This window comes from Lottia gigantea (genome assembly GCF_000327385.1).
Source record: "Lottia gigantea unplaced genomic scaffold LOTGIsca_74, whole genome shotgun sequence".
In the NCBI taxonomy this organism is placed as follows: domain Eukaryota; kingdom Metazoa; phylum Mollusca; class Gastropoda; family Lottiidae; genus Lottia; species Lottia gigantea.
In genome coordinates this window covers 1,029,859-1,045,334 of record NW_008710478.1, presented here as the reverse complement: position 1 = coordinate 1,045,334, position 15,476 = coordinate 1,029,859, and the positions used below count along the sequence as shown (strand labels likewise).

The 15,476-nt window shown below is 34.6% G+C and overlaps 3 protein-coding genes across 3 annotated transcripts; 2 read left to right on the top strand and 1 right to left on the bottom strand.

Annotated features, from left to right (window-relative positions):
* Positions 1-1,209: 1,209 nt before the first annotated feature.
* LOTGIDRAFT_204677 (hypothetical protein) lies at positions 1,210-4,730 on the top strand. The gene is made up of 7 exons (XM_009066239.1): positions 1,210-1,366; positions 1,672-1,822; positions 2,182-2,294; positions 3,027-3,176; positions 3,763-3,886; positions 4,180-4,245; positions 4,486-4,730. The coding sequence occupies exons 1-7, from the start codon at positions 1,324-1,326 to the stop codon at positions 4,625-4,627; spliced, it is 789 nt and encodes a 262-aa protein (XP_009064487.1). The 5' UTR covers positions 1,210-1,323; the 3' UTR covers positions 4,628-4,730.
* A 1,423-nt stretch (positions 4,731-6,153) lies between these two features.
* LOTGIDRAFT_236077 (hypothetical protein) lies at positions 6,154-12,953 on the top strand (the record flags this gene model as incomplete). The annotated part of the gene is made up of 13 exons (XM_009066238.1): positions 6,154-6,457; positions 6,827-6,986; positions 7,214-7,384; positions 7,639-7,730; positions 8,307-8,530; positions 8,787-9,043; positions 9,411-9,636; positions 9,922-10,008; positions 10,264-10,353; positions 10,599-10,813; positions 11,249-11,449; positions 11,997-12,171; positions 12,811-12,953. Coding segments are annotated over 13 exons (2,318 nt in total), but the record flags the coding sequence as incomplete, so codon positions are not given.
* Positions 12,954-13,811: 858 nt separating this feature from the next.
* LOTGIDRAFT_131489 (hypothetical protein) lies at positions 13,812-14,789 on the bottom strand (the record flags this gene model as incomplete). The annotated part of the gene is made up of 1 exon (XM_009066237.1): positions 13,812-14,789. A coding segment is annotated over one exon (978 nt), but the record flags the coding sequence as incomplete, so codon positions are not given.
* Between the last annotated feature and the right edge of the window lie 687 nt (positions 14,790-15,476).

Here is a 15,476-nt window from a genome sequence, read left to right as displayed (position 1 = left end):
CACAACGCAATATATCAGGGTATACAAGCAGTTAATATCTGGATGGCAGGGACTAATTCATTTAGTGCTTATTTTGTGTAGACTAGATTGTCATGTATATAGATTATAATAATTACTATAATGGGTGGGGCGACATTTGTTATGCCCAGATGTGGAAATTTCCCGTCTTAAAACACAAATTATATATCTGTCAACAGGCATGTCTTTTTCTGTTCGACATTTCAATAAATGATTTAAAAAAATGGTTTTGTCTTCATTCATTGAATTTGTCCATTTGTTCAGTGTTTTATGATCTGACTGATGTTAAGAATCATTTACTAAAAAAATGTATCTCCTGTACTGTAAACTTACATCAAAATGTCAAAAATCTTAAATCCATCCAACCTGGGCCATTTCAGAAATCCAAAACTAGCATTATTGTATCTAAATAAGAGAGCTATGACTGGTTAATATTGTTATATTACCTGTTGCCAAGGGCTCATAGCTGACAACTAAACCAGTCTTAGCAAACAGTATAAGTGCATTTTGCATTTTGTCTATGGGCTTAAAAAGGCACCTGTTTGAAAGATTGCGGCAAGATACTATGTCCTTGCTCTAAAATTATAAGTGATTGGTTGGTAGAGGACAAGTTAACGTTTGCTTCCAGCGGATGCTGATATCGCAAACTAGGTAGTTGTTGGTAGTCGTAGTAGTTGGTAGTTGGATTGGTTCAAATTGGATGACTCTGTGTTGTTGGTTTGGTTGTTGATTCTTCGTTAGATCTGGTCGGGTCGAATGACATGGCGGTGAAACTCGACCCTGGATGGTGTAGCATGAGTTACTCGATCTCCTTCATTCTTCTAAACTTGTTCTGATCAGGGTAATTCTTGTTGATTGGTAGTCCTTGGTTTAGTTTGATTTGGTAAGTTATAAGTTCAATGCACAGAAAGATATAGCCAGTGCTAGGAAGGTAACATGAATTGCAGAACTCTAATAATTAGCACAGGGAGGTGCGATATAATTAGGGATCAAATAAATGTAGTCACTTTTGTGCAACCCGATGAGTCCGTATGTACATAGCGATTTTTCAAAAATAGCGTATCACCGATTATACTTATAGTACTAATTTATTTGTAAACGAAATTTGTCACTGAATACTCAACGGAAGTTAGCAGGTGCCCGTAATTTGATTGGCTAGTCCTTAGCGACGTTTACATCACGTGACTGTCATGGCGTCTTTGTTTACGTTTTCATCGATATTGAAATGAAAGTGGTTTTCTTTCCGATGTGAAGGTCTTTTTTTGAGAGTTTATGGTATTTTTTTAAAAACTAAAATCATCAAAGATGCTTCATGTAACAACTGAAGTAGGAAAACCTGGCAAAAGAGGTAAATATGATGGACAGCTCGAGAAATGCCTATTTTTACTACTGTACTCTGTAGTGTTTGATCAACATTGCAAAGAAAGAGTTTTAATCTTACAAAATCGCATCACGCCCATGATTTTCGTTATTATTTCTAAAATATTACTGATTGAAAGTCTAAGATGGCCATATATTATTTGTAAATATGATTTTATGACAAATGGCATGTGATAAAATATTTTGAAGAGGGGAAAGAAATATTTATGATTCTAAATTTTAAAAAACTATAACATAGATCTACATGTAACTTGATATTTGTATAATTTTCAGAGAGAGAGAAAAGACATTATCCTCATATCCAACACACACCAGATAAAACTATATTTAAACCTACTGGTAGGAGATATATACCACATGGACATGGTCCATCAGGAGACTGGACTAGACCACACGCTCAAAGTGTACAAGTAGAGTATTCAAAGTAAGTCTTATACTTGTACTATTTTAATTAATAACTGTTTGATTTGAGTTTGACATTGAAACTTGAAACACTTTGAGTTTTACATTTTCTACACTTTTATATAAATCAGATAATGGATTTTCAAAAAAATAGGTAATTAGACTATTGAATTACCCCATAGCTATTGATAGATTGTATTTAGCTTAAAGAAATGTCATCAAATTTCAATTTTGATCAACATTGGATGACACACAATGGCTAACCTATACTTCATGTCTAAGAGTGGCAGACGCTCACTTTAATAAGGAACATATGAATAATAGTTTGATATTAAGAAAGATACATTTCACCAGCTATGAGAAGTATTGATTCTATTTTAGATGTGGTCCAGACTGGGAATCTAAACTAAGGTACATTCCCCATCCTCAAAGAGAAGAATATCCAGCCATGGAAATCTGGGAGAATAACTGGAAATCAATGAGAGCCTACCCTTGTAAGTATTATTTACAATAGATTATTATTGTCTTGGATGATATTTAACAAAGTCAATAGATTAGTAAGAAATGCTTAGTTAAAGGAATACTACCTCTTAGAATGATAATAAAATATATATTCTTGAACTTTGCCAATAAGATTAGATTGTATTTTATTCACCAGTGGACTAACTTGGTGTCTTAACTATACAACAGAATCCCTCTATAATGCAATAAATCCATAAAACTAGGTAATTATCTATTTAACTGCAAGTAATTATTGAAAAATGCTTATTTTGTTCATTCTAAGAAGTAGCTAGTGCCCCTTTTAAGCTAGGTCTGTGAAATATTTTGAACCTATTGAAGTATTCTACAGTTAGTAATATTCTGTCTTTGCTTTTAAATATGTACCCCTGATACACTGTTTTGAAGGATATGATATTGTGAGATCATCTTATTGTGATGTCATAGAATGTTTATAAGATATTTTATATCAATCAGTAAGATCTATAGTGTAATCCAGAGTATCAGTTAATTGCTGTGAGTGTGAGATAGTTCTTAATTTTGGATGTTTCATATTTCGATTAAATGTTTATTATGGCCAAGTTTTCAAACAGTGGAGCTTAACTGAGCTCTTGGTACTCAAACCATTTAATATACAGGCCTTCATTCACTGCTAAAACTCCAATATTGTATTATTTGATATTTATTTTGCCTGTGTTTAATTCAGTGTACCTGATTTCTATTTCTAGTTACATACCGGCGTAGTAATACAGAGTGGTTGTTAGACCCTGATCATCATCGTGTTGGATTACGCTGTTATTTTAACGGCTCCCATAAAGCTACAATGACTTCAGAAAGAGAGTTGTCACATTCAATGTTATTTGGTAAAAATAGAAAAGGTGAGAAGAAAAGAATTGTATCAGCCATTGACAAGGATATTTGTGCCCATATTTAGGAACAATTCAAAACAAACAGGAGCAATCTACTTTATTTACAAATAAAGGGACAGGTGTGCCATTTTGGGGGAGGTGATTTTAATCTTGAATATATGCAAATAGTCTTCAGAAGTACTAGAAATGTACAAAAACCACATAATTCCTTTAAAAATACTTCAAAGTAGGAATTTTACTCACTATTTCTATATATCTTTTCTATTTATCACAGAGTATCTTAAATTGACAAGTTGTCATTTTAACATTCAAACGCAGATAATTATTACTGGTTAGCTTTGCTAAAAAATTCCAGTTTCTGAGATCATGATTATGAGTATGATTGGTAAAAAAAAAAGGGTCTACTATTGCTTATTGTGTAAAAATCATTCAAAACTGACTAAGGTTTGAAATAAAATGTACCTATATCCTTAAATGGAATATGAATAAGTATATAAGTAAACTCTGTGAATTTCTGAGAATTATGACAAACTGAAAAATCCCACATCCCAATTGATTTCTCTCTTGTGATATTCTGTATAATATTCTATTCTAGATTGGGCTATAGACAAGAGAAATCAGATACCAGAAGCCTCAGCTGGAGATAAAAACTACCAAGTTGTAGAATATTCACCAAATTTCCATTTCGAAGGTTCCACAAGACCTATTGTACAGTTTGGGTGAGTTAGTTTCTTTGGTTTTTAGGAAGAACTACATAATAGATGCAAAAATCTGTGGATTTTTCACACAAACATGACCCTAATCTATACACTTAACTTATGGATATTGTTCAGAAAATTTCACAATATAAAACAAATAGGCTGTAGATTTAATGATATTTGTCCAATTGATATTTCTAAAAACCCATACGAAATTTTTGTCTTAAGTATATTTTCATTATAATGGGGCAGTATAATTTATTTACATGTAAATGGGTAACATATCTGAGTACAATTTGTCATTTATTTTTCAGTTCTCAGGCATCTAGTATGAAACCACTAACATTTATACCATTACAGACTTTACCTCCAATAGATCAGTAAGTCCTTTTTATTTTGTACGTTATATATGAAAAATTTATTCTACTTTCACTTGTAGATGTATCCTCTGTCTTCTCACTTTAGATAATTTTCAAGGTGGAAGACCATAACTAGCGCTCTCTTAAACCTACAAAAGGTATGTTGAGCGCCGCCTGATAGGATTAGGAATGTTTCAGATCCAACTGTTCTAGGATTTTAAGTTAGGATGATTTTTAGGATGAGTTATATTATATTTTCAGTAATAGTTTTGAGAGAAAAGAAAAGGAAAGAGTACTCAAAGAAGATATTACAACAGTAGAAAAACTGGAATCCTGGAAACCAGCCACACCTCTACATCTTACAATACCCCAGGAGGAACCAAAAAAACTAGCTCCAAGTTAATGTGGTCATGTCAAATTTTTATAAATACCACAATCACTGTTTGTTAATTCCTTATGATTGAATATTGATTTTTTACATACATAATCATATCAGAATCAGGATCTCAAAATTGAAAAAAAAAAATTAAAATTCTATACTTTTTAAAAAATAATATAGTATTCTGATGTGGTATTAGTTGTAAGTTTGATTTGTTTTATTGTTTTGAAACTTAGATATATACAGTTTTTGATATCTTTGATCTAATGTTTTTTGATCGAATGTGATATTAAACTTTAAATGGCAAATTTTTTATTTGTAATTGCACATCAATTTGTTAGGAAAATAATGAAGAACTCTATTCAATTAGGATTAGTTCTAACATTGCTCAAATCATACTTGTATACATGATAATTGTGCTGTGATATTATATTTGACTGTGATAATCAAAATTATTATTAACCATTGTTTTTTCCTGTTTGTAGTGATATAACTTATTGTTATTGTTACTTTTCAGTTTGTAGATTGAAATACACATTCTATATTTTATTAATATTTTCGTGTCATTGATTATCAGGTTTGAGTGAATGATGTTTTTTTCTTGAGATATTTTAGTTGATTTTTTTAATGTTTCAATTATTTGAATTATTCAAATCTTGTGATCTTGTAGTTTACAAACAATATTTACATATTATATTATTATACTCTTAACTCTTTTATACAATTGTCTCAATAAAGAAACACGAGATATATAGATAAACTATTTAGAATTTTATTTTGTTTATGTGATACTTGAGATTTGTTTGTTGATTGTCCACTTGTTTGTTAATAAAAAAGTAAAATTCAGATCACTGTATTGTCCAAGATGATACAGTATTTGTAATATGCCTCCTATCCTGACAGTGGGATAAATATTTTATTAGTCTTGATATATAAGGAGGGGTGCAAATTGTGTGGCCTTTACTGTTTGCCGCCAAGCAAATTACATATTAAATGCCAGTAACCGCATTTCAAATCCATTTCAGCTAATAACCTTTGAGTGAAATAACAAATTATCTTAGTCTTTCCAACCCACCTAAAGGGACGAAAAACAACTGTCTCCCCAGGAAAGAGATCTTTACCCACCCAGTTCTGTCGACATATGTTTAACTATTTTTGGCATGAATCTTACTTATGCTATATTTGAACCTGCGACCGTGATACGAGACCTTGACACCTAAAGAAACCTTTCAGTGGCGTCGCCAGCCAGTGGAATCGTCTAAGTCGCAAGCCTGTCTTGGAAGGATTGAGAGGGTTGAAAATTTTTGAAAAACTGAATTTAATTGGTTCATTCTGACACATATTTTTGGGCAAAACGTATAAAAATCATATTTCTTAAAACGAAAGTGGGGGTGGGCAAATGCCCCCTTGTACTCCCACTGGCGCCGCCACTTAATGATAAACCACTTTTGTTAAAATTAAGGTTATAAGAAATCTGGTTTTGATAAAGTCAAAGATTATATATAAAGATCAATTGATAAGGAATCTAAACCCGTCTTGCTGCACTACAGAGATGACGGTGCTAAGTGTTCTATGTTTGTGTTTCTTTGCTTATTCGCAAGGTTTTATCCTCGACGGAAAGAAATTTCCCTTCCAAGATACGAATTTATCTTGGGAGAAGCGAGTTGATGATTTGGTCAACAGATTGACCCTCCAGGAGCACACAGAGCAGATGGCTATCGGGTCCGGATCAACTCCCGATATCAAACGATTAGGGATTGGACATTATTCGTGGTGGTCGAACTGTGGACGTGGTGCAGTCGGTAATGAAGCTACATCATTTCCTTGTGGGGTAGCTCAGGCAGCAGCTTGGGAGTAAGTTTTAAAAATGCGCATTTTTTAGATTATATCCCCCCTCAATTGTTTTTATCATTTTACATAGTGAATGAATAGCCTGTGCCAACCCCCCACACCTCCCTGGAAAATTTTGTGGCCCCCTTTTGCCGCCACTGCCATCGTCACAAGCAAGAGGTGCCCCTGTGTATGATTTCTTAGCTTATATATGTTAAGATATAATATATAATTATGCTAATACTATAGAGCCTCTTAGCAGATGTATGGCAAATTTCGTGTCTTGTCTTCAAACTCAAAAGTCGTGCTGTTGCTATTTAGCAAAAGCTTAGTTACACAATAAATATTCTCAAATTAGAATTTTGTACTGTTACCCTCCTGTTTTTTCATCAGTTCAGATTTATTGTTCCGGGTAGCACGAGCATCAGCTATTGAGACTAGAGCCTGGAACAATATTTGGACGAGCCAGAATAAGTATGGCACCCACAAAGGACTAAGCTGTTTTTCACCTAATATGGACATCCATAGAGATCCAAGATGGGGTCGTAACCCAGTAAGTTGTCATACATTTTGTTTTCTGTTTTTATCAAATAAGTGTTTCTATTACATATACTTTGTTTCACACGATACGTATTTCTATATAGCTTACCGCATACTTATACAGTAAGCATAGCTTTTTCCAATTCAGTATTTCTTAAAATGTTTATTGTTTTTTTTAATGGTGTATTGTGATCGGTTTATGAAATAATTCTTGAGATAACGGTCAAACTGTTATTGTAGGAAACGTGGGGAGAAGATCCTTATTTTGGTGGAGTTTACGCTGAACGATTTGTTAAAGGAATCCAAGGAGATGATCCGAAATATTTATTGACCAGTGCCAGCTGTAAACATTATACCACTTCCGGTGGACCAGAAAATATACCAGTTAGTAGAATGGGCTTCAATGCCAATGTAAGTCGTTATTTTCATTTTTTTGTAAGCTGCTCTTAGATAATAACTTATTAGCTTAAATAAGATCCATCACCGAAAATGATAGATAGATACCAGTATGATTTATTTGGGTTATTGTTAACAAGGGTAAGCGATAAGGAAATACAATTTAAGTATGATTTACAAATCACACACTATGCAAGAGAAAATAGTTTTATAACATAATCAAACGATAGTATTCCGGTGTCTTATAATATGCGTTATTAACTCTGCAGGTAACTGAGCGAGATTTGCGTACCACCTTTCTACCAGGCTATAAGAAATGTGTAGATGCTGGAAGTTATTCTGTCTTATGTGCTTATAACAGGTGATTTACTATTAATGCCAATATCCCGATTTCACGTCAAACTTGTTAAGATATTTAGAAACATACATTATTGTCATGCTGATTTTAAATTGGACATACGGCATATTCTAACAAACATCGAATTTAAAAAGTTGCTTATAGTCAGTTCAATACCGAAGAGTCTTGACATTGTTTTCCACTAAATACATAGAGAAACAACAAACAGTCCTAAATTGAAATTTCTGAAGAGCTTTTTCCATCTTCAATTTTAGAATATGCAGAAAAGAACGCAAAAACTACTTTTCTTTCATGTACACTGGAATTGCGGTATCGACTTAAAGGGATTGTAAAGAGCCTTTTTATGTGTATCGGGAATTTCTTTGACTTCTATTTGGGGAAATCTAATTCTTCGCCCAATGCCTGTGGTTCCTGCAATTCCAGAAAGAGTTAACCAGAAATGGTCAAAGGTGTCCCCGATACACATAAACAGACTGGAAAACTTCTTAACAATCCCTTTAATTCTTCAAAAAAGGCAGCTAAAAGGTAATATAAAATGCTTTCATTTCATACCATCTATATTAAATTAACTAAACATAGAGTGAATGGTGTACCGGCCTGTGCTGATAAATACCTGTTAACCGATATCCTGAGAAAGGAATGGAAATTTAAAGGTTATGTGGTAGCTGATTGTGGTGCCATGGAAAATATGGTCAAGAAACATCACTATTTTAAGAATTATGAAGAGGTTGCCGCAGCTGGTTTAAAAAGTGGAATGAACTTGAACTGTCAAACAAGTAAAGACAATGCCTATTTGTCAATTGGTGAGTAGAATTAGACTTGTGGTACCCACATAGAATATCATAAAAGAAGGGGCATTGCACACGGGGCATCATTCTGTGATGTTGTTAGTGATATGGTGTGTTTCTTTTCTAAAACATCCTGTGTCATTATGCAAAAAGCTTAATTGTGTGGGGTCGTCTCAATACTCCAATTTTCATTAGCCTAGTATTGGTTTTTGTAGAATAATAACCAATTTAAATACACACTTTTCACCAATTTACAAACCCCTCTTTTCAGCCGATGCTGTCAACCATGGGAAAGTTTCCATGGATCTTGTAAAAGACATGGCCAAACCGTTATGGATGACCAGAATGAGATTAGGTGAATTTGATCCACCTGAGCACAATAAATACAGGAAGATTTCCCATTCCTCTATACAGACTCAAGCTCATAGAGATCTAGCTGTAGAAGCTGCTATGAAGTCCTATGTACTGTTGAAGAATAAGGACCATTTTCTACCCTTGAATAAAAAACATAAATACAATACAATCGCTGTAAGTAACTGGTACTTATTGACAAACAATATATTTTACAAGATAAACATGTGGGAGTAGATAGGGCCTTTAGTGTTTACCTTCTCGTTTATAGTCGGTCAGAATTTTACTAGCAGCACCCACGCTATTAAACATATATTACTTACTATCTACTCGGACAAGTTGATATTGTTGGACGAAGAAGTCTGAATAATTGTTTTTCTAGTCCTGTTTTCAGATAACACTTTTTTTTAGATTATTCGTTATTGCCCTCTCTGAAAAAACAAAAGGTTATATTTCAGAATGTCTCGACGTAGCTATAATTTATCAATATCTCGATGCTCTCATATCTTTTGCTTAATATTAATTTAATATTGCCCTGTTTCAGATTGTAGGCCCACAAGGAGACAATATCAATGACCAATCTGGTGGATATTCCCCTCGGGTTATGGCTAAATACGCTACATCTATAAAGGACGGCTTGGCTCAGTTAGGTCACACGACCCATACAGTGAATGGATGTAAAGATGGTACTCCGTGTACAAAATATGATTCCCATGCCATTTTAAATGCTGTTCAACATGCTGAGATAGTATTTGTTGCTCTTGGTTTAGGTACGCAGCCACATTTCCTTTTTTCTACAAATCGATAGCGCTTGTTTAATTTAAAGCTAAAATGCGTTATTTACCCTTCAATTGACCAGAAGAAGCTATGAGCTGAGTTAAAAGGGCCAATGTGGCATTTTGAGGGGTTGATTTTTGCCTTGAATATATGTAAATAGCCTTCAGAAATACTAGAAATGTACGAGAATCCCATAATTCCTTTAACGATACTTACAACTAGGAATTTTACTCACTGTTTCTATAATTATACATGTATGTCTTTTCTATATATATCAGAGTATCTTAAAATGCCGAGTCGTCATTTTAACATTCAAACGCGGATAATTCTGGACACACATGGATTTGAAGGTTCATATTTCGATGGTGAGCTGTAAAAACCATTACTGATTGGCTAAGCTAAAAAAATTCCCGTTTCTGAAACTAAAGTATGATTAGTCCAAAAATTTGCGCAGCTGTCCAGCTAAATATCGAACTAGATACATAATACTAGTATTGTTAATTTCATAGTCTATTTTATAGTTACAGGGTGAACAGAAGACACTTTAATTGTTTAATGAAACAATGTCCATAGTATAGATCTAATTAGATATTATATCGACTTCTAATTTGATATTACAGGTAATAAATTAGAACATGAAAGTAAAGATAGAGCAGACATCAAACTTCCCGGTCATCAGTTGACTATTCTACAAGATGCTATCAAACACAGTACGTATTCAGATACTTTGCTCTATCTTCAATGAATCAATAGCTCAGAAGGTATACAGACCATCAAATATCTGGGATACACAAACAGGTGTTGCCCTATTAATGATACAGGTCGGAGGAAAAAGCGTATAACAGGATGGGACAAACAAAGGCTACTGTATCTCCATCTGCATCTGCATCTTCATTAGCCAAATTAGAAACAGAAAAGTTTCACAAAGTTGTCCTTTTCGTTTCCATATATCCAGGTCCTCACAATGCCAAGGTTGTACTATTAATGATGTCCACAGCACCGTTTGATATCGAGGAATTTGATAGAAATGATAAGGTAGCTGCTATTATTGAGCTATTTTATCCTGCACAAGCTACTGGTACTGCTCTACATCGTCTCATAGTCCACCAGAATCCCGGGGATGTCTTCTCTGGTAAACTTCCATTTACTTGGATGACAGAGCTTAAAAAGGTAAGTCTTGTAAAAGAGAATAATCGTCAACTGCAGTTGAGTGGAGAGCTATTGACAAAATGTCGGACGAAATATTGGAAGCACTTGCATTCACATAAATTTGAAACGAAACATTCACTGGGATTTCAAACTTCCATTGATCTCTGGTATATTTTGTTTTTGTGCATTATATGGAATTTTATCCCCGATAGATACCCTATGTGGGTCTGGATCTCTCTTAAAAGTGACTCTGGTGTCACTTTCAGGACATCTTGGGTCATGCCATCTGGTACCAGTTACTATGCTGGAGTTCTACATGATCAGATAACATTGTCACATTCAGGTACACCATATGGATCAATCAATTATTGTACCATTAACTATGGAAGGTCAGGGGATCTACGTGTTGGTGCTCTGCTACCTAACAATGGACTCTTTCCTTTGAATTCTCTGTAGGTTCCACCAATGGTAGATTATTCCATGAAAGAAAGAACGTACCGGTATATCACGTACCAGCCGTTATATCCATTTGGTTATGGTCTTTCTTACACTACATTCCATTACTTCCATCTATCAATGGATACTGATGTTCAGGCCGGTCACGATGTTAAAGGTTTCTTTGTCTTGGAGAATACGGGACCACTTGATGCCGATGAGGTAAATGTGATAATGATATGTGTCATCTTTCGCAACTTCGTATATTCCTTGTGATATCGTCTCCTGACCAGACGCTTAATATTTCTCGACCGTTGGAAGTTGGCAATAGTAAAGGACATTAGGTCAGTAGTGAACATAAACACAAAACTCCTTATCAATCAGTTCAGACGATAAATTATTAACCTTTAAATATCTTATCTATATGAAAGGGACAGTGGTGTCATTTTGGGGGGTTGATTTTAGTCTTGAATATATGTATATAGTCTGCAGAAGTACTAGAAATGAACGAAAATCGCATAATTCCTTTCAAAATACTTAAAACTAGGAATTTTACTCACTATTTCTGTATATGTCTTTTCTACATATCACAGAGTATCTTAAATCGACGAGTCAATAAGTGCAGATAATTCTGGACACACATTGAAGGCTGTGAACACTGTTACTTATAAGCTTGTTTAAAACAAATTCCCGCTTCTGAAATTATGGGACGATTAGTAAAACGAATGGCGAACCTGTCCTTGTAAGACTGACATTTATTTTATTTCAGATTTCTCAAGTTTATATTAAATGGGTGAAACCTCGAGTCGAAACTCCCAGAATACAACTCGTGGATTTCTCCAGACGCCATTTTCCCAAACACACCCGGCAAACTATACATTTTACCATCAAGGCCGAGAACATGGCGGTTTGGGTAGATAACTCTGGCTGGGAAATAGATCCTGGTAAGCATCAATTAAGATCTGTGGTTCCCAATATTTCGTAACTCAAATATGTTTACTCTATGTCTGGATACCACTTAGTCCTCCGTTTTTCATACATCGAAATATGGTGCAATGAGTTAGCTTGGCGGTGAGCAATGGCCAATACAACATATTAATGTCAAGCTATTACGAACTTCGTCTTATACCTTGACTACAATAGCCACCTTCCATATATCATTCTTTGTAAAATCTAGTGTAAGCTAACAAATACAGCTAATCAGAGCCTTGAACAGAAAGTCTGTAAACAATACGCCGTAATGTTTACAGTTTTTCTCATGAGGGCTCTTACAATCCAATTAAATCACAGCATTCTGTGACTATTGGCTATTGCAGTCAAGGTATAAGGCTAAGTTTGTAATAGCTTGGCAATGTGAAGATGGGGCCAATATAATACTAAATTGGAACAACCAACATGCACCAAACATGTCTGAATGAACCAGGTTTCATCAAAATGACTCAAATGTTCACCTCATAAGCTTGCTTTGATCGACATACAGATCTAGACTGGTTTATCTGTTATTGTCAATATCTTGATTAGTAACAACACAACATAATTATGATTAAGTATTTAAATTTTAAACCCTAGTGTCTGTGTTTCAGGTACAATAGAAGTGTTTGTTGGTGGACAGCAACCAGGACAGCATAAATCAATCAGTTCCAATATTCTACACGGTTCCTTTAAAATCACAGGATCCAAGAAACTGGGCAAATATTAGTCATGAAGAAATACAAAACAGTAAAATATTTGTGTATGAATATGCATCGGGTGGGGAGACTGTCATAGGGCAGCAGTCGATACATATTCTCCGAGACTTCATTCGAGTGCAGCAAATGTCATTCTATCTACGATCCAATACTCTCTCTCTCTCTCTCTTCTCTCTCTCTCTCTCTCTCTCTCTCTCTCTCTCGCTCTCTCTCTCGCCTCTTTCCATTGTCAAGATACACTTCCATCTTCACAATATCTAGCTAGTACGAACTTCGTCTTATACTTTGACTGCGATAGTAACTTTTCTTGTATCTCGTAAGTTTGTAAATCGAGCGAATTGAATCGGAGCTCGCTACAGAAAATCTGTTAAAGGGACAGATGCGCCATTTTGGAGGGTTGATTTTAATCTTGAATATAAGTAAATAGTTTTCAGAAGTACTAGAAATGTACGAAAATCGCATAATTCCTTTAAAAATACTTCAAACTAGGAATTACTCACTTTTCCTATATATGTCTTTTCTATATATCACAGAGCATAACAGAACACGGATAATTCTTGACACACAGGGATTTGAAGGATCAAATTTCGACGGATCAAATTTCAACGGTGAGCTTTGAACACTATAACTGATTAGCTTAGCTAAAAAAAAATGCCCGTTTTAGAGAAAAAAAATTGGCCTACCCGTCCCTTTAACAGTATGCCAATAAGGCCATAATGTTCAGTCTTTATGTCGAGGGCTATGATAAGCTGTATTTGCTGCCGTACAATCCAACCAAATCGCTGCATTCCGTGAAAGTGAAGTGACGATGTTAATACAACACACCAATTGGTGTGTGTCAACACAGGTGGCATTGTAAGTCGGAAGGTCAAACACAAAATCAATGAATTCTTCACTTAACCAAAGTGGTACTGCTTGCTTTCACGAAGACCAGGATACAATTCCAAAATCTGTTCAGTTACGTCCTCTGAAATGGTGCAATAAACATACAAACTGCTTAATTTTTGACAGTTTCTAGCAATGGCCATCAAAGATTCTTCGACGTATTTTGATGGTTCGGCGTAAACCGTAAGATTTTCTAAAGTTCGAGGGTAATTTTCGGCTATAAAATTCAATTCCTTTGAAACATCCGAATACATTTCTAGATTCACATCATTGACGGGTATTTCCGGGCACAGAATTTGAGAAAATTTGTCTTGGCTGAAGTTGGGATCAAAAATAATTTCAACTTTTAAATTGGGCCATTTTTCAGTAAGCGTTTTCCACGAACTTTTAGAAATTATGTTGCTATAGTTATCTTGATGACGACATTTGATTGACAGGTGATCAAATGGATCACGGCCTTCTTCTACCAGCTTCTCTAGAACCTCGTCTGAAAGGTTGATATAAAACAAACTCAAATTTTTCAAACGTTTGCAATTGTCTAGCAAATTCATAATGTATGCTGGATGAACCTTAGAAATCATAATTTCAGTCTGGATATTCAAAGATTCCAAATTCTTATGATGGCTTGACAATATTTCCAAGAACTCTTTGTCCAAATCTACCCATAGGCAGCCGACATCAACTTCCAGCAAGCTACCAGTGTCGTCATCTTGATTTTTTGCACTGAAAAATGATTTCAGCGCTTTCACGAATTCTATTCCAGAGAAAAACAGTGGATTTTCTCCAACGAATTTCAGTATCAGAATTGAAACTCTTTGGTTTCCAAGGTTACTTAGAATGTTCAAAACTTCACAAGCATTTTCTCGATTGAACTTTTCCTTCTGATCCAAAACGATGCTCACAGATTTCATTAAATGGCCATTTTGTTTGACCACGTCTAATTGAGCTGTATCGTCCTCTGTTTTAAAAGTAAAGGTGTAATATCTCCATGGGTTTCAGTGTGTCTAGGGCCATTTCAGTATCTGAAATAGAATTTTTAAAAGTTTCCATTGAGGTTAACTTATTGAGGAAATAAAAAAAAACTGTAAGTTTCACATAGTTGAAAGAGTTAGGTTGAAACCATAGCCCCTTTTACATTTCTTTCAATTAGAACTATTCTGAGCTGTCTCTTTTGACACACAATCAATGTGCTTCAATTTATTGACTACTAAGGGCCTGAAATACAGTGAATCAACAGCGACTCTGCTCTGTGAAAAACGGTACAAGTTGGTTAAATTTTACCACTAATCTAAAGTTTTTAACTTACCTTGAGTTAGAGCCTAACATAGCCTATGTGTTAGATGAAAACAATTGTACAATATTCTTAGCTTATGTAGACAACTGTCGTAGATTTTGTTGATATAAGCCACTATCTCATAATAGTAAAAGTTATAGCCATATAGGGCCTATAGACAGGACAAAATCAATGTAAGTCACATTATATACAAATATGGTATTGATGAAAGAAAGACTTGTTAAATGATTTGGCTTGTCAAAACTACCGTAGCCTACTACTGGTCTTATATGGACATATTCTAATGATATATACAGTTTCACAGATAGGGACTTACCACAGTCCGCTACTTAAAACGTGCATCCCCAGAGTACACCACAGGCCTTAATAGAGGCTTATTATA

Excerpts from the sequence above, each read along its gene's own strand:
- LOTGIDRAFT_204677 (XM_009066239.1), top strand. The coding sequence starts at position 1,324 with ATGCTTCATGTAACAACTGAAGTAGGAAAACCTGGCAAAAGAG. Across the intron at positions 1,367-1,671 it reads AGGAAAACCTGGCAAAAGAG|AGAGAGAGAAAAGACATTAT; the intron begins GTAAATATGATG and ends TATAATTTTCAG. Across the intron at positions 4,246-4,485 it reads ACTTTACCTCCAATAGATCA|TAATAGTTTTGAGAGAAAAG; the intron begins GTAAGTCCTTTT and ends TTATATTTTCAG.